The 13,706-nt window shown below is 44.4% G+C and overlaps 1 protein-coding gene across 3 annotated transcripts in view; it reads right to left on the reverse strand.

The window, feature by feature from the left end:
- The window catches only part of Fbn1 (fibrillin 1), a 196,585-nt gene that overhangs the window by 10,057 nt on the left and 172,822 nt on the right, over positions 1 to 13,706 (reverse strand). For all 3 annotated transcript variants that reach the window (XM_006234935.3, XM_008762203.3, NM_031825.2), the window contains 10 exons: positions 10,507 to 10,656; positions 10,074 to 10,139; positions 9,742 to 9,858; positions 7,807 to 7,926; positions 6,308 to 6,430; positions 5,874 to 6,005; positions 4,268 to 4,393; positions 3,502 to 3,708; positions 1,583 to 1,708; positions 1,248 to 1,370 (listed from right to left, as the gene is read on the reverse strand). In XM_006234935.3, the coding sequence (XP_006234997.1) occupies positions 1,248 to 1,370; positions 1,583 to 1,708; positions 3,502 to 3,708; positions 4,268 to 4,393; positions 5,874 to 6,005; positions 6,308 to 6,430; positions 7,807 to 7,926; positions 9,742 to 9,858; positions 10,074 to 10,139; positions 10,507 to 10,656 (1,290 nt within the window). The remainder of the gene's footprint in view (positions 1 to 1,247; positions 1,371 to 1,582; positions 1,709 to 3,501; positions 3,709 to 4,267; positions 4,394 to 5,873; positions 6,006 to 6,307; positions 6,431 to 7,806; positions 7,927 to 9,741; positions 9,859 to 10,073; positions 10,140 to 10,506; positions 10,657 to 13,706) is intronic.

Below are 13,706 nucleotides of genomic sequence, written 5' to 3' on the forward strand. Positions count from 1 at the left end.
AGAGTGAGTGGAACATGTACCTGCACCCTTCCACATGTCAGGCGTAGACCAACTTGGACTTTATGAGAATACACAGAGAGAAGGGCATGTGAAGTAAAGACTCTGGACCTAACAGCCTGGTCACTGTCTTCATCAGAGTAGCTCGTGCTACTTGCAAATAACCCTCATGGTCAGGCCTATAGATGTTCCCTCATAGAGGCAGAGGTCAGGAGAGGGTCACCAGGCCCTCACCTGAGACTCCAGTCATTCTCTCCTATGTCTCCTTCTGCTCAAGTTGAATGTTGAATCCAGAGTTACAGAGAGTGGGGAAGGGTTCACTGAGGGGGTTGGGGGTGACTACAGATGTGTATCTTTGGGAAAGTCATTGCTCACACTGAGGCGAACATCTACAGTGGCCTACCACTGCAGATTACAAAGATGTGAATTTGATTTCTTACAAATGGCAGAGAGAAGAGAAATTTCTTCTGAACATGTTTCTTTGTTCACACAAATTATCTCTTGCTCCAAACCCTTACACTTGCCAGAACTCACAGTGATCCCACGTGAAGCTCACATCTTAGGACTATGAGTAGATGCTGGGATCGGAGGCTTCTTCCCCAGTTACAGGATCATCTAGGACCTAGGACCAGGTCTGCATAGGAGAACATCTGAAGGTTTTATCTAGTAAGATGTTCATGGCTGAATATATTCTGAACTGATTTTACAAAAGGTAATTTCTAGTTGAGAGATTTATGCACAGAGTTTGAATGTTTTTCAATTCTGCAACTCCCTCTGTTAAGTTCTTAGAAAGCTTGGTGGCTTTATTTTGCAAACTTAAAATATAGATAGATAGATAGATAGATAGATAGATAGATAGATAGATAGATAGAAACACTAGTTTAATTAATCAGACACACCTCTAAGATCATGGTATGAAGACCTCCTAGGTCACACTGGTTTTGAACAGATGAATAAATGAGGCGAATGGGAAAAGATGGGGAATTACTGGGAATTAGCCTCACCAGCACCTTGGAGAGTTGGTACCAATGAACCCTTCATGGATGTCATCCATGGATGTTCATGAGGTATCAAGCAAGGATGGTTGCTACTCCTAGCCTCACACAGCCTCCCTGGCCTCAGTGTAATCCTCAGGGACCCACCCTCTACCCAGGCACTAAGTCCAGGGAAGCAGGTCTTGCAGCTTGTCTCCTGATTTTTCCCAGGCATAACCAGAGGCAGGTGAGTGGATAAAGCCAAAGACCGCTTACCTTTGCAGCTCCTTCCATCCTCTTGCAGAATATAGCCCTTGGGGCAGGAACACTGGTAACTCCCTTCTGTGTTTTTGCATATGAAATTGCAGGGTTTGGGAGCCTGGTTGCACTCATTTAGATCTGTGATCAAAGAAAGGTAGTGTAGAAGTGCATTTGAAAGACTTTCTGCGCCCTCCATCTCTACACCTACAGACTCTGTGAAGCATTTGTCGATTGTCTCATAAGTTTCTATTCAAAGTAGAGATGAATTCCAGATTTTTTAGTGTGGGTCTTTTCCCCCTATAACCTGAAATTTCTACGCGGGAATAAAGCCTTAGAAACAAAGCACCTACCTACACAGGCGGTCCCTGTTATGTCCGGAGTGTAGCCAGTTTTACAGATGCAGTGATATGATCCTCTGTCATTGACACACTCCCCGTTTCGGCAAACATCGTGGATTACCTTGCACTCATCAATATCTAGGGTAGATATAAATCACAATAATGAATACATTAAAATATACAATGGGCAACATTGATATACAGGGGTCACTTGATTTTAACATTTTATATACCGTGTTACTATATTAAGGACCGAAATATTAAACCCAGGAGACAGAAAGGATTTCATATGCTTTTGGTTACTCATTGAACAGATAGTGAATGACTGTATGAGGTGATATAAGAAGATGTTCAAACAAAGGGAAAGCCTTAAAATAATTGGTCATCTACAGTTGTGCTATTTTTCTCTCCTGGATTCATAGGATAACACTGCATGGAGACATGTTTGATCCTCTGCTCCGTCTTGCCCTCAGGCATCCCATGAGCAAGTCATAGCAGAGGACCCTTTGGACAAGGAAAGACTAGATTTTCTTTCTGATGTTGCATGTTCAAAATAAGAAGGAAACTTCTTTAACATGTTCTTTCCCCTACTTGAAGTTAATCCTGAAAAAATAGCAAATGACCTAATGTGGGGGGATGGAATCTACTTCCCTCTGTAGCACGGAAATTAACCGGGCCTCTGGGGTAGATGATGGGGCTAGGTTTACCCAGTTTGCTAGAGAGAGACACCCTTAGTCGTGTCTCCATCACAGGCCGAAAGGCGTGGAGAGTGTGCACTGGTGGCCATTAAGGCCACACCAACACAAGCATTTGCATGAGTTAGTAGCCCTTCATTACCAAAAACCCATCTAATATCAGTAGATGGGTGTGCCTGACCTTCTGCAGTTTACCCTGAGGTACAGGTAAGCGCTTTTCATTGGTCTCTGGAAATGAGTCCTCTACAGTCTCATTGCAACATTGTCCAAGAGGTCGGATCTCTCCTGTTCATTTCCTCCACTTAACCCACTTAACCACAGCCTTTATTCTGCCAGTAGTCACATTTTTCCAACTGGAAGACAGTTTTCTTCTAATTCTCCTTTATGTTTTTCCTTCTAACCTCCTCCAGCTCCCACCCACCCTGTAGGAGCACAATGGAACACCAGTAGGGCCCTCTTTCTCACTCCTTCTAGAAACTAACCCCCAACTGTGTTGATAAACACGGACTCACATGAGGCCTGCAGGCCTTCCCAACTGCCTCAGACACCTCCATGGACCCCCATACACATCTAGATGTCTAGGTGAAAGCAGCTTGTACTTTTCAGACATGGTTGTGCAGATTCCTAGAACACCAGCAGTTTTTGTACTTCTCTGGTACAATCTGTCTTGGCTAGCTTTGAGTTAAAATGAATATTGGTGGAGTGGAACTAGATGATTTTTTAAAAAATTATTTCTTCATTTTATCTTTATGAGTACACTGCAGCTGTCTTCAGACACACCAGAAGAGGCCATCGGATGCCATTACAGATGGCTATGAACCACCATGTGGTTGCTGGGAATTGAACTCAGGACTTTTGGAAGAGCAGTCAGTGCTCTTAACCACTGAGCCATCTCTCCAGCCCAGATGATTGGTAATTTCAGGCTCATTTATAAACTATCTTCTAGTAGATTTCTGCTGGACCCTTGCAAGGCAGAGGCAAGGACCCAAGCACTTGAAATGTAATCAACTAGACCAAGGACCATTGACAAATGGCCTTGAATGTTTATAGCACTATAAGGAAGGATTTCTGCCCATCTCAGTCAGACAGCGCAAGCCTATATCGTCAGTTCCACATTTCCATCGTTTTCAGTAGTGGACACATACATTCCTTGCAACCACTTTTGTCAAATAATGAAAAACTAATAATGAAGGAAAACCTCACACCTTTTGTCAACAACAGAACGAAGTGAAGTACCTGCTCCGTTGGTCATGAATCCTCGGCCGTGGGGACACAGTTTCTTGTAAGCCACTGTGCCCTCGAAGGGGCAGATCTCACAGTGGGGTCCCCAGCCTCTCCCTCCATCACAGCAGCACTCGGACTTGGTGACGGGGTTTCTGTTGCTTGATCCAATCTGGCACATGTTCTGCAGTACCTCAGAAAAGCAGTACCCTTCCCGGTTGTCTGGAAGAGACATTCCGAGGCAAAGAGGAACTGAAGGGCTGTTCTGTATGCATAGGGCCATTAGGAATTTGGTCAGATATAAAAACCAAAAGGATGTAACACTTTACCCTGGGTGAAGAGGAGCGAGAAGCGAAAGCTGGAAACAGCAGGGAGAGAGAAAGGAGGCGTCTGACGGAAACAAGACAAGAAATCTGTGAGTTGGCAGAAAGGCATTGATGCAGACAAGCTTATAACTCTTTGTGCTCCAGACATGTGGAAGGACAGTCGCAACAGCCATGCTATAGAAAAGGGGGCAAAAAAACATATGGAAGTGGACCTGGTCACAAAGGCCTTAAAGGGCAGCAAGAAGGAAGCCCCAAGCTAGCAATTCCGTGTGCAATTAGCAAAGGAAGAATTTCACTGTAGGGAGGTCCTGATCCCAAAGTACTCCGGTCACTAAGTCATCTCCCAAGGGTGAATGTTTTCAGCTCCTTTGCAATTTTTGACATTTTCTTTTATTTCAAACCAGAAACAATGCTTTGGAGTGAGAGGGAAGGTTGCAGCAGCTTCAGATACTTACCCAAGCACTCATCCTGAGTGGGGCTGGCTGTGAAGCCATCATTACACTCACAGGTGTAGCTCCCCAGGGTGTTGAGGCAACGCCCGTTCTCACAGATCCCAGGCTTGGTCTGACATTCATTCTCATCTGTGTAGACAGCAAACAGGAGTCATGAGACACTTATAGAAAGGCTGACTTTTTCCCACTTGATCTCTTCCTCCCTCTCTCCTTCCTTTCCTCCCTGCCTCCCTCCCTCTCTCCTTTCTTTCCTTTCTTCCTTCCTTCACTCACTCTCTCAGTTTACTTTACAAACAAAAGTAATCTATCCACATGGTTAAAAGCTGGAAATCTAGGAAAGACCAAAAAGAAAAAAGTCAAGGTCTCCCTTTCATCTGTATTCCTCAACTACCAAAACCCTCTTCCAGACAGCCAATTTCTGATGTTCCAGAGATGGATTATGCAGTAAGAGTAATCTCTCTCTCTCTCTCTCTCTCTCTCTCTCTCTCTCTCTCTCTCTCTGTTCTCCCTCTTCCCCTTCTCTCTTTCTTTGTTCTTCTAAGGCATCCTTGAGCATGTTTTGATATATCTAAATGCAAAATAGCAGCATTTGGGACACACATGTTTTACTTAAATCTTGCCCTGTCTGTACATAAAGAAGATCCCTAAAAGGTGAGTTCACACACCGGAGGGAGGACTGAAGGTTGACTGTCATTTTAAAGAGATACATTACTTCATCAGAATGATGCCAGTAAGTTGTGTTGACACAGAAACATTAGTCTGGGCTGATCTTCAGATTCAACATGCCTTTTTTGTTAACACTTTAGCAGTATTGTTGAGAAATAATAAACCATAATTTAATACATTTAAAAAAAACATTAAAATAGCTGGATTACTTTTGGATTATATGGTGATTGTTTAGATCTGAATATCACAAACTAACTTCCCCCGTGTCTCTCTCATTTGAAAAAAGCTTTGAGTCTCTAGAGCACAGAGCTCCCAGAGAGAGACAGAGAACGGGGAAACAACACCCAGAGCTCTGGGTGAAGTCTTGTTAAAAACCCCATTGCTCAGCCAAATCTGATGGTCCAGGCCAAGAACCCCAGCTGCCTGGGAAGCTGAAGTGCATGAGATGTTTTAATAAAACTTTATTCACAAAATACATGGCAAGCCACAGGTTTGGTTGTAAGCAGCAGTTCGCCGTTCCCTGGTCTAGGGTTGTGATTCTCAATATTTGATACACATTAGAATCACCTGGGGACATTCAAAATACCAGTGCTTGGACCCACCTCAAGGTAAGCAGGGGTTTCTTAAAGTTAGAGCCCTGGCGTAGAAACAATCCTAGCACAGGATGTTAGTAAGACAACTGGGTTGACAGAATGGTGAGGGAAATAGGTGTGAAGAACTACCTCCTGGATGGCTACATGAACAAAAGGTCAAGGGTCAAAGGTGGTGACCCTTGCAGCAATCCAGGCCAAGAGCTAGTGAAAGGCCAGCCCAGAGGGGAGAACAGTAAGGCCTCTCCACTGTGAGCTGTGACATTTGATTAGGAGGAAAGAGCTCGTCACCAACCCGACTCAGAACTCCGGTCACTCTGCCCTGGAGCACTCTGTAGCAGAGAGAGTCTTACCTATGCAGCCCTCTCCATCAGGTCTTCGCTGGTACCCTGGGCCGCAGATGCACATGTAGGTACCGATGAGGTTCTTGCACTCCATTTGCTTTTCAGTACAGTCGTGCTTCCCCTCTGCACACTCATCCTCATCTGGAAAGACGCACAACCACAACTTGAAAACAAACTGCACTGCATGCTTGCCCGTCATCTCTGTCATTTTAGTGTTGAGCTTATTTCCTTTTGTATATATTGGGGATTGAGAGATTAAAAATGGAAGGGAATCTTTTAACCACCTTTGAATTTGGTGAGGAAACTGCTTTCCAACCAACTGATGACCTATCAGAAGCAAGATGCTATGCAAGCCCTTCTGGACTCCTTTGTCTTACGATTCATACTTGCTTGTTGAAGCATTTATAATTTATAGGACTAAATGGATTAGAATAGGCCCCCACCTTTACACATCCTCCTGTCTTCTCGCAGAACATATCCAACAGGGCACTTGCATTCATAGGACCCATAGGTATTTACACAGCGGAAGGCGCAGAGTAGGGGATTCTGGGCACATTCATTTATATCTGCAGTAAGAGAACGTAAAAGAATAAGCCAACGGCACCAAGAATGTCAAAAAGAGAGAAATGTGCTTTTACTAAAAGTCAAAAGACTTTCCTTACCATAGGCATGGATGGATCCAGAAAAATTATAAAAGTGAGTTGATTATTTTACGGCTGATATAAATATGGTGTCTGTATGTTCTAGATATCCCAGCACAGCCCCCCAGCGTGCTGTCCTGGTGTAATTATGGATTTACAGGAATGGGGAACAATAAGTCTACTTTGCACACTTGGAAGACTCAGGTTGACCAGTTGCTGCTTCCTTTGTACATGGACTACATATCATCTTTGCCCTAGGAGATAACAGGGATTCCCTGTTCAAACAGAGTGTTCTGGTTGTTTTATACAGAGAAACTCAGTTTACATAGATGCCCTCTACTGGGCAAAATGACTTTTCTTGAGTACACAGTTTAGAAATATCAGGATGTGTTTTTAAAAGCAAGAGGGTGAAAAACAAGCCTCTTTGATGATCATGTTGCTCCCCAAGAATAATGATGTGTGTGGAGGACAGACTGAGCATCTAGGCCAGGCTATAGTCACAGCCTTGAAGGGCTCACAACATTCTGAAGGTGCCAACAGTCCATATCTCTGATGGAGACCTCCCTTCAATACCAGCATTTCCATTCCCCTCCCCCTTCTTTTCTTACACCAGTGAACCCCATGTTGAAGAGCTTGTGGTTCCTTTGGACCGTTGCTGGGCCTTGCTTTTAGAGTTTGTGATTCAGTGATCTAGGATGAGGCCAGAAAGCTGGCATCCCTAACAATATCTCAGGGGATTATGAGACAGAGAGTCTAGGGACCAACCACTCTGTGGCACTCCCTAGTTTCCCCTTCTTTTCCACACTTCCTTCCAGGCAGTCAGACTGACAAATACTTTTCAGATGCTTGTATGGGTTAGGCAACCTCTCCCCTGGGATTGCCTCCAGATGACCACAGGATGCCAGTGGTTATCTAGCTCTGTGTGCCGATGTTTCTAAAAGAAGAGCAGGGAAACACAAAAGAGGCTGGGGAGGGGTATCTTGGAAACAACAACAGCAACACAACAACAACAAAAGAAAATAGAGGATAAGGCAGGAGGTAGCGATGAGGCAGGAGCTATATTGAGATGTAAGCAGGAAGACACACTAGTAAGCACTCTGCTATATACAATATAACTTCACCACCTATAGTATTTTCTTTGTATTTCCTGACCATTTGAGGCCACACAGAGAAGAAATGATGTAACAGCCTGCCAGGCTCAGATGGCCTTAATTCTCCGTGCCTTGAAAGATATTTAATATTAAGAAATGTACTCAAGCAGCTGCTCCCATGGTCAGTATAGGCAGCTGTATACTTCTTACCTTCACATGTCATCATTGGACCAGGCTCGAATCCCTCCTCACAGGTACATTCAAAACCTCCAATCACATTCTTGCAGGTCCCATTTCCACAAGGATTGCCCACGGAGCATTCATCGGTATCTGCCAGTGATCCAAGCGGGATAAAATGAGTGGACACTAAAATGGAGCTCAGCCTCCGATATCACTTTTCATCCTGAGTTCTTGGATCTGCGCTGTCTTGCTTAGTTCTCCTGTTCTTGCAAGGAGGGAAACCTTCTGGTCACGGGTTTATAGCTGAAGTTTGCACTTGCTCACAGGCAGAGACAGCAAGGGGTAAGAATGTCTAGCCCTTACACCGCCCATGCGATTTTCTGCAGCCTGTCCTTATGCAGAAGTGCATCTTCCCCTGGGAATGGATGTTCTAGTGGCTAAAATAAGGCTCCTCCATGCAGCCAGGGGGTTCTGTTGGTTGGAGGACGAAGTCTCCCATTGGCCCCCACATCCCATCACTGCACAAGAAGGCTGACATATGATGGAGTCTTGCTAGATATAAACTAGAAGACTACCTAAAAGTAAGTAGAATGTGCTGGGTAAAAACCAACATTCAAGTAGATTTTGTTGGTTCTGGTAAAACCAGGTGCTTTACATTAGGCAGAAAAAAGAAATGACAAGAGAGAGAGAGAGAGAGAGAGAGAGAGAGAGAGAGAGAGAGAGAGAGAGAGAGAGAGAGAAGAAAACCTGCATGTTTAGGGCATCGTCTTTCTAAACAACTGTTGAAAGAGAAAATATTTTACCAAAAAATCCCTAAAAAATGTAGATGCCTCCCAACCCGCCTATCTGGAACAGCCCCTGTTCTTATTTCTGGCCCAGGCCTTAGGGAGAATATTTTCCCTTGGGAGAGAAAGAACCCTATTTTAAGAAATACCATTGCTGGGGTTGGGGATTTAGCTCAGCGGTAGAGCGCTTGCCTAGCACGCGCAAGGCCCCGGGTTTGGTCCCCAGCTCCGGAAAAAAAAAACCAAGAAATACCATTGCTATTTTAGATATGGGAAGCCCAGGAACAAAGTGGGCTCTCCCCAGGGGTTACTCCTCCTAGGGGTATATACACACTAGCAAACGGAATTTTCCAAAAAACTAACATTGATAAAATCTGTTTCTGTCTGGTTACTAAACCTCACCTTACAGTCTGAAATACTGTATCTTCTTTGATTTAATACAAACAACAGTATCACTGCAGTTTAGAGCTGCCAGGGTGATTAGACACAAACCATTTCATTTGCACAGTAGTACACCCAAGGCAGGAGAGGTTGACCAATGTACCTACCCTTAGCCTGCACTGCAGTTCTCAGACCCCCTGTCTTTATATGAAGACAGTACTTTTTAGTCTGCATGAGCAAGACATTCAGTGTTGATCACACTTAATCCATGTCACAACAATACTTTGTTAGAGTTCTTGGACAAATATTTGAATCTAGCATGTAGCAAATGGAATTAAAAGTAAGTGGTCCACATAGGAGCCATTGTTGGACATTTTAATGAAAAGCCTAAAATAACATACTGAATATGATGGGTGGCCTTCCATATTGCCAAATATATAAGATGCATAAGAAACTATGTGTTTTTACATTCATACCGAAAGTATAAACTATGGGCACTAACATATTTTAAGTTGTACTAAGTCTTCTGTTCTCTGTTGTCCCTTTCAGTATCTCTTAGGATATGTCCAGTATCTGCCTTTCCAGTTAGGCTACAAGGGCCATGCAAGGAAGAACTGTCCTTCTTTGGTTCACTGCCATAGCTCTCTACCCAGCACAGGGTGGGGACTGGCTAGCAGTCTAAATGAAGAAGTCCTCAATGGAGGAATAGAACTCAACTCAAACCTTGGTTCAGTAAAAGCCAAATCTCTCAATTTTTGCATACGGCAATTCCAAAGGAAGGGGCTGAAGCACTACTCACCCACACACTCATTCCCTTCTAGAATATAACCAAAGGGACACTCGCAGCGATAGGAGCCGTCTGTGTTGATGCACTGCCCATGTTTACAGACATCAGGTTCTTTGCATTCATCCATATCTTAAGTGAAGAAAGAAAAAACAATGACAAAAACCAAGGTATTTTTCTTAAATTATTGTCATGTTGGTGTTCAGTCAGTGAATATCTAATATCACAATACAACTATATGATAAGACATCAAATAGAAGAGATTATTTCTCCCGGGTAGATAAGGAGAAATACAGCCCAGAGGAAGGACAAAGAAGAGGCAGGGAGGATCTAGCTTGGGCACTCACCAACTGCCGAGTCATCAGGGCCCACGATGATCCCACTTCCAAAGGGGCATATCTGGCGGAAAGCCTCTATGGTGGAGAGATATACTCATTAGTGGGAAGACCAGAGACAATGACAGGCTTCCCACGTCCCACCCCCTTCCATTGTGTAGTTGTGGCCACATGCCGCACACAATGAGAGACACGAACAAAATGCCCAGAAACAAGGGGACATCATCAAGATTATCAATGACGTGCCTATTCTTCAGATGACTCTGATTTGTGACATTATTAAAAGAGAAAATAACTACCATGCTCCTCCGGTAAAACATGTTTAGTTGCATTCCAGTTACACTTAGGATTTGATTATCCTATCAGCTGTAAGGCTTACATGTTACTGATTCCATGGTCATACGTGCACGAGACCATGTGACAAGAAACAAAGCGTTAGACTTACCATCTGGCTCAGTGGGACACAACTCACAAGGGTCTCCCCAGCCTTCTCCCTTCAAAGCGCAGCAGCATTCCTGCTTGGAATGATTCCTGGATTTGGGCGACGAACACTTCCCACCTTCAAACTTCGCGTAGCAGTAGCTCATTCTCAAGTCTACGATGTAAACCCACAGTGCATTTTAGTTGCTTTCCCACTGAATCTTCATCGCATGACAGCCGATCCATGCATTCTCTCTTATATATTTGGTTGTGAGCCTAGCCTTTAACGGCTGAGCCATCTCTCCAGCCCCCATGCATTCTCTCATTGACTATAGCAACATTCCAAACGTGATTGGAAGCACAAAAGAGCTGAGAATGCCATAGCCACAGACAACCAACAATACGATGGGGCGAACAGATTCATGTTGCTTTATCTTTTTCCTCCAGTTTTCCCACCACCACAAAGCATTCTGATCTGAATGGTAAACTCCAAACCTGCCAGTCTTAATAGACTTCCATTAGCAACATCAGGACTGGAGCTTCCCCAGAAAGTCGTTCCCGAGGAAGCCTCTGAATGATGGCTTCTCCTGTGCGAGTTTTGCACAGCTTTCACCATGAAGACTAAGGCAGGAGAGCCTCCCAGTTCTAAGACATATAGTGTCATCCTGTGTCCTATACACTCCGGAACCAAAGACAACCCCACACCACAGCACAGGACAAACGAAGAAGTGTTTGGATTAGCCAAGTGAGCCACCAGGGGCATTAACTGAAATTACTGTTCATGGAATTGTGGGGACAAACTTCCAGGGGGACTTTTCTGCAGACTTTACACTCATGGGCACACAGCTACATCAAATTAAGTTTCCAACCAAAGTCTGTTCGATGCAATAGAAGGAGGAAGGGAAAAGAAGACAGACGGCAGGACTATCGGTGGGTGTGAGCAGAATAACATTTCTTTCGAAGAATATATATATTTCTTTATATTCATCATGGCTCTGGTAACTCCAAGGAAGAGATGATCTCTTTCTTATAAAATGCTCCAATGTTGCTTGACATCATTTTGGAAGCCAGCTGTCCCCACCCTTATAGAGCAGATTGGGTAACTGAGAAGTGAGCTCATCTAGGGGTCTGGAATGTGGGTTCTTTTCAAACCTAACTTCCAGAGCCATGTACAACTTCATTACACATCGGCTACATGCTGCAGGTCTGTGGACATGCTTCCGCACCCATTTTGTACCCTTCCTCCCTTCCTCAGTTCTGACTACCCCTGACTTCTGCATTCTCTGCCTTAAGTTTTCCAGTCCAGAAAGCACACTCCCACAGCAGTGTTCGCCACCCAAATATTTACTCTGAGGAGAAATGCCAAGGGCTTACTAATTTTCATTTCTTGGGGGACGCCTTTTTCATTTGTTTTACTCTTCAGGTACTTTGTCCCATCCATTGTTCTGCATAAACAGGATTGGTTTTATCACTCCCTCCTACAGCTGTCCTTAGACTGATGACCTTACTCTATCCAATTCAATGTTCAATCTTCCCCACACCACTCGGTACACCAAAAGAAAATAAAGTTTAGATTCAGACTGAGACCCAAATGCATGAAGTCCCAGTGACATCTGGTGCTTCAAAACCCCAAGTCAGTGGCTCTACTGAGCGTCCTCATTTTATGCCCAAAGAAACCTGATTCAATCTGTCACCCTATAAGAAAAATCTCCATCTCAATATTTCAGGTTCCAGCAGAACCTGCATTCAGTAGAAGATTTGCTCTCAGGCATGTTGTTCCTCTAGGTGAGCTTATCACTCATAAGCACCCTGCACTGTGAAACAGCCCGGTGCTCACATACACCTCAGCCAGAGTTCACCAGGATGCCTGCTTACCAGCCCCTCTGTAAATGGCGGTCCTTCCTGACCTCTGAAATTTCTTTGGAACTGTGAAAGTCACTTTCCTTGCTTGCATTCCTCAGCTCTGGCTGAGGATGTGGCAAGGTTCTCACAGCTGGGCTATTTCTTCCTGCAATGTCAGCTTGCCCTGTGACAGGCCTGTGCAAACTGAATTAATAGCCTTGGAGTTTCCTCTGGCTTGCCACATGGGCAGATTCACACCTGGCTTCTCACTGCTTTCTTTCCGAATGCAGGCCGAGCAAGCCAAAGACACAAGTAGGAGTCAGGATCTACGAGGCTGGCCTGGAGCAGCAGGCAGAATAGCTACTCGAATCCAGCTGTGCCTCCATCATGACTCTGAAACCCTCGTGGTCATCTGATAGTCCCTTACGAGGTCAAACCAACCAGAGAATTTGCAACCTTCCCCTTCTTACTTCTGCACTGACCAACTGATAAAATAGAACCACAACCAGACAGAATGATAGTAATGAGAGCTCCTAGGAGACTCAGAGACAATAGGACTGTGTCATGCACACAGGAGGGTTGCTTGGTTGGGTATTGGTGTGGTTTGGGTGAGCAAACTGGATTTCTACACCGATAAATGGCTTCTCTGGCCTCACAGTTGGCAGGCTGAGATTCCAAAGCCATCTTTTGGAATCTGAAATCACATTCTCCACCTATTATTTGGTAATATGAAGCAAATCGCATGCCCAGACTAAAAGCACAAAGCAGCAGATAGACAGGGACAGAGATTCTAGATGTAGACATTTATGGGCCTTCCCCGCCCTGTAACTTATTAACCTTGTTTGCGGAAGTATAGCCAACTGCATTGCTGGGGAATGTCTAAACAAGTTTCTGGGTTTTATCCAGACATTGTTCTGTGTTTGCCTTCTGAGTCTTTTAAAGTTTTTTCTTTGATTTTAAAGCTAACCTGGCAAGCCCTTGAATATTTTCACCACTGACAGGTATTATTCTCTTTCCCCAAAGGTGGGGAGGGCAGATGATCAGTTTGTATTTTCTCTGTCTGAGGATCTTGGTTTGCACCCACATTCCTTTAAGCTGCAGCTTCTGAGGCAGAAACCCATAGCTGGTCTCCTCCATGTTCTGCAGCATCGGTGACTCTTGGGGATGCTCCCCTCCCAAGAGCCTTTCAGCATCTGTGCTCATCAGAGGGATAGAGGTGTAGGTGCCAAGAACGTTGTATAAGCAACTGAAACTTGATGGATGAGTTTTTAACCTCAAAAGTAAGAAAAAATGAACCTTCGGGCATATGGTAATCATTAGACCTGTGGGTGAATGAAGCATCTTCCCGTTCACAAAGACTCAGAGCCTTGCCATGTTTAAAAC

The sequence above is a fragment of the Rattus norvegicus genome, chromosome 3, assembly GCF_036323735.1.
Source record: "Rattus norvegicus strain BN/NHsdMcwi chromosome 3, GRCr8, whole genome shotgun sequence".
Taxonomy (NCBI): Eukaryota; Metazoa; Chordata; class Mammalia; order Rodentia; family Muridae; genus Rattus; species Rattus norvegicus.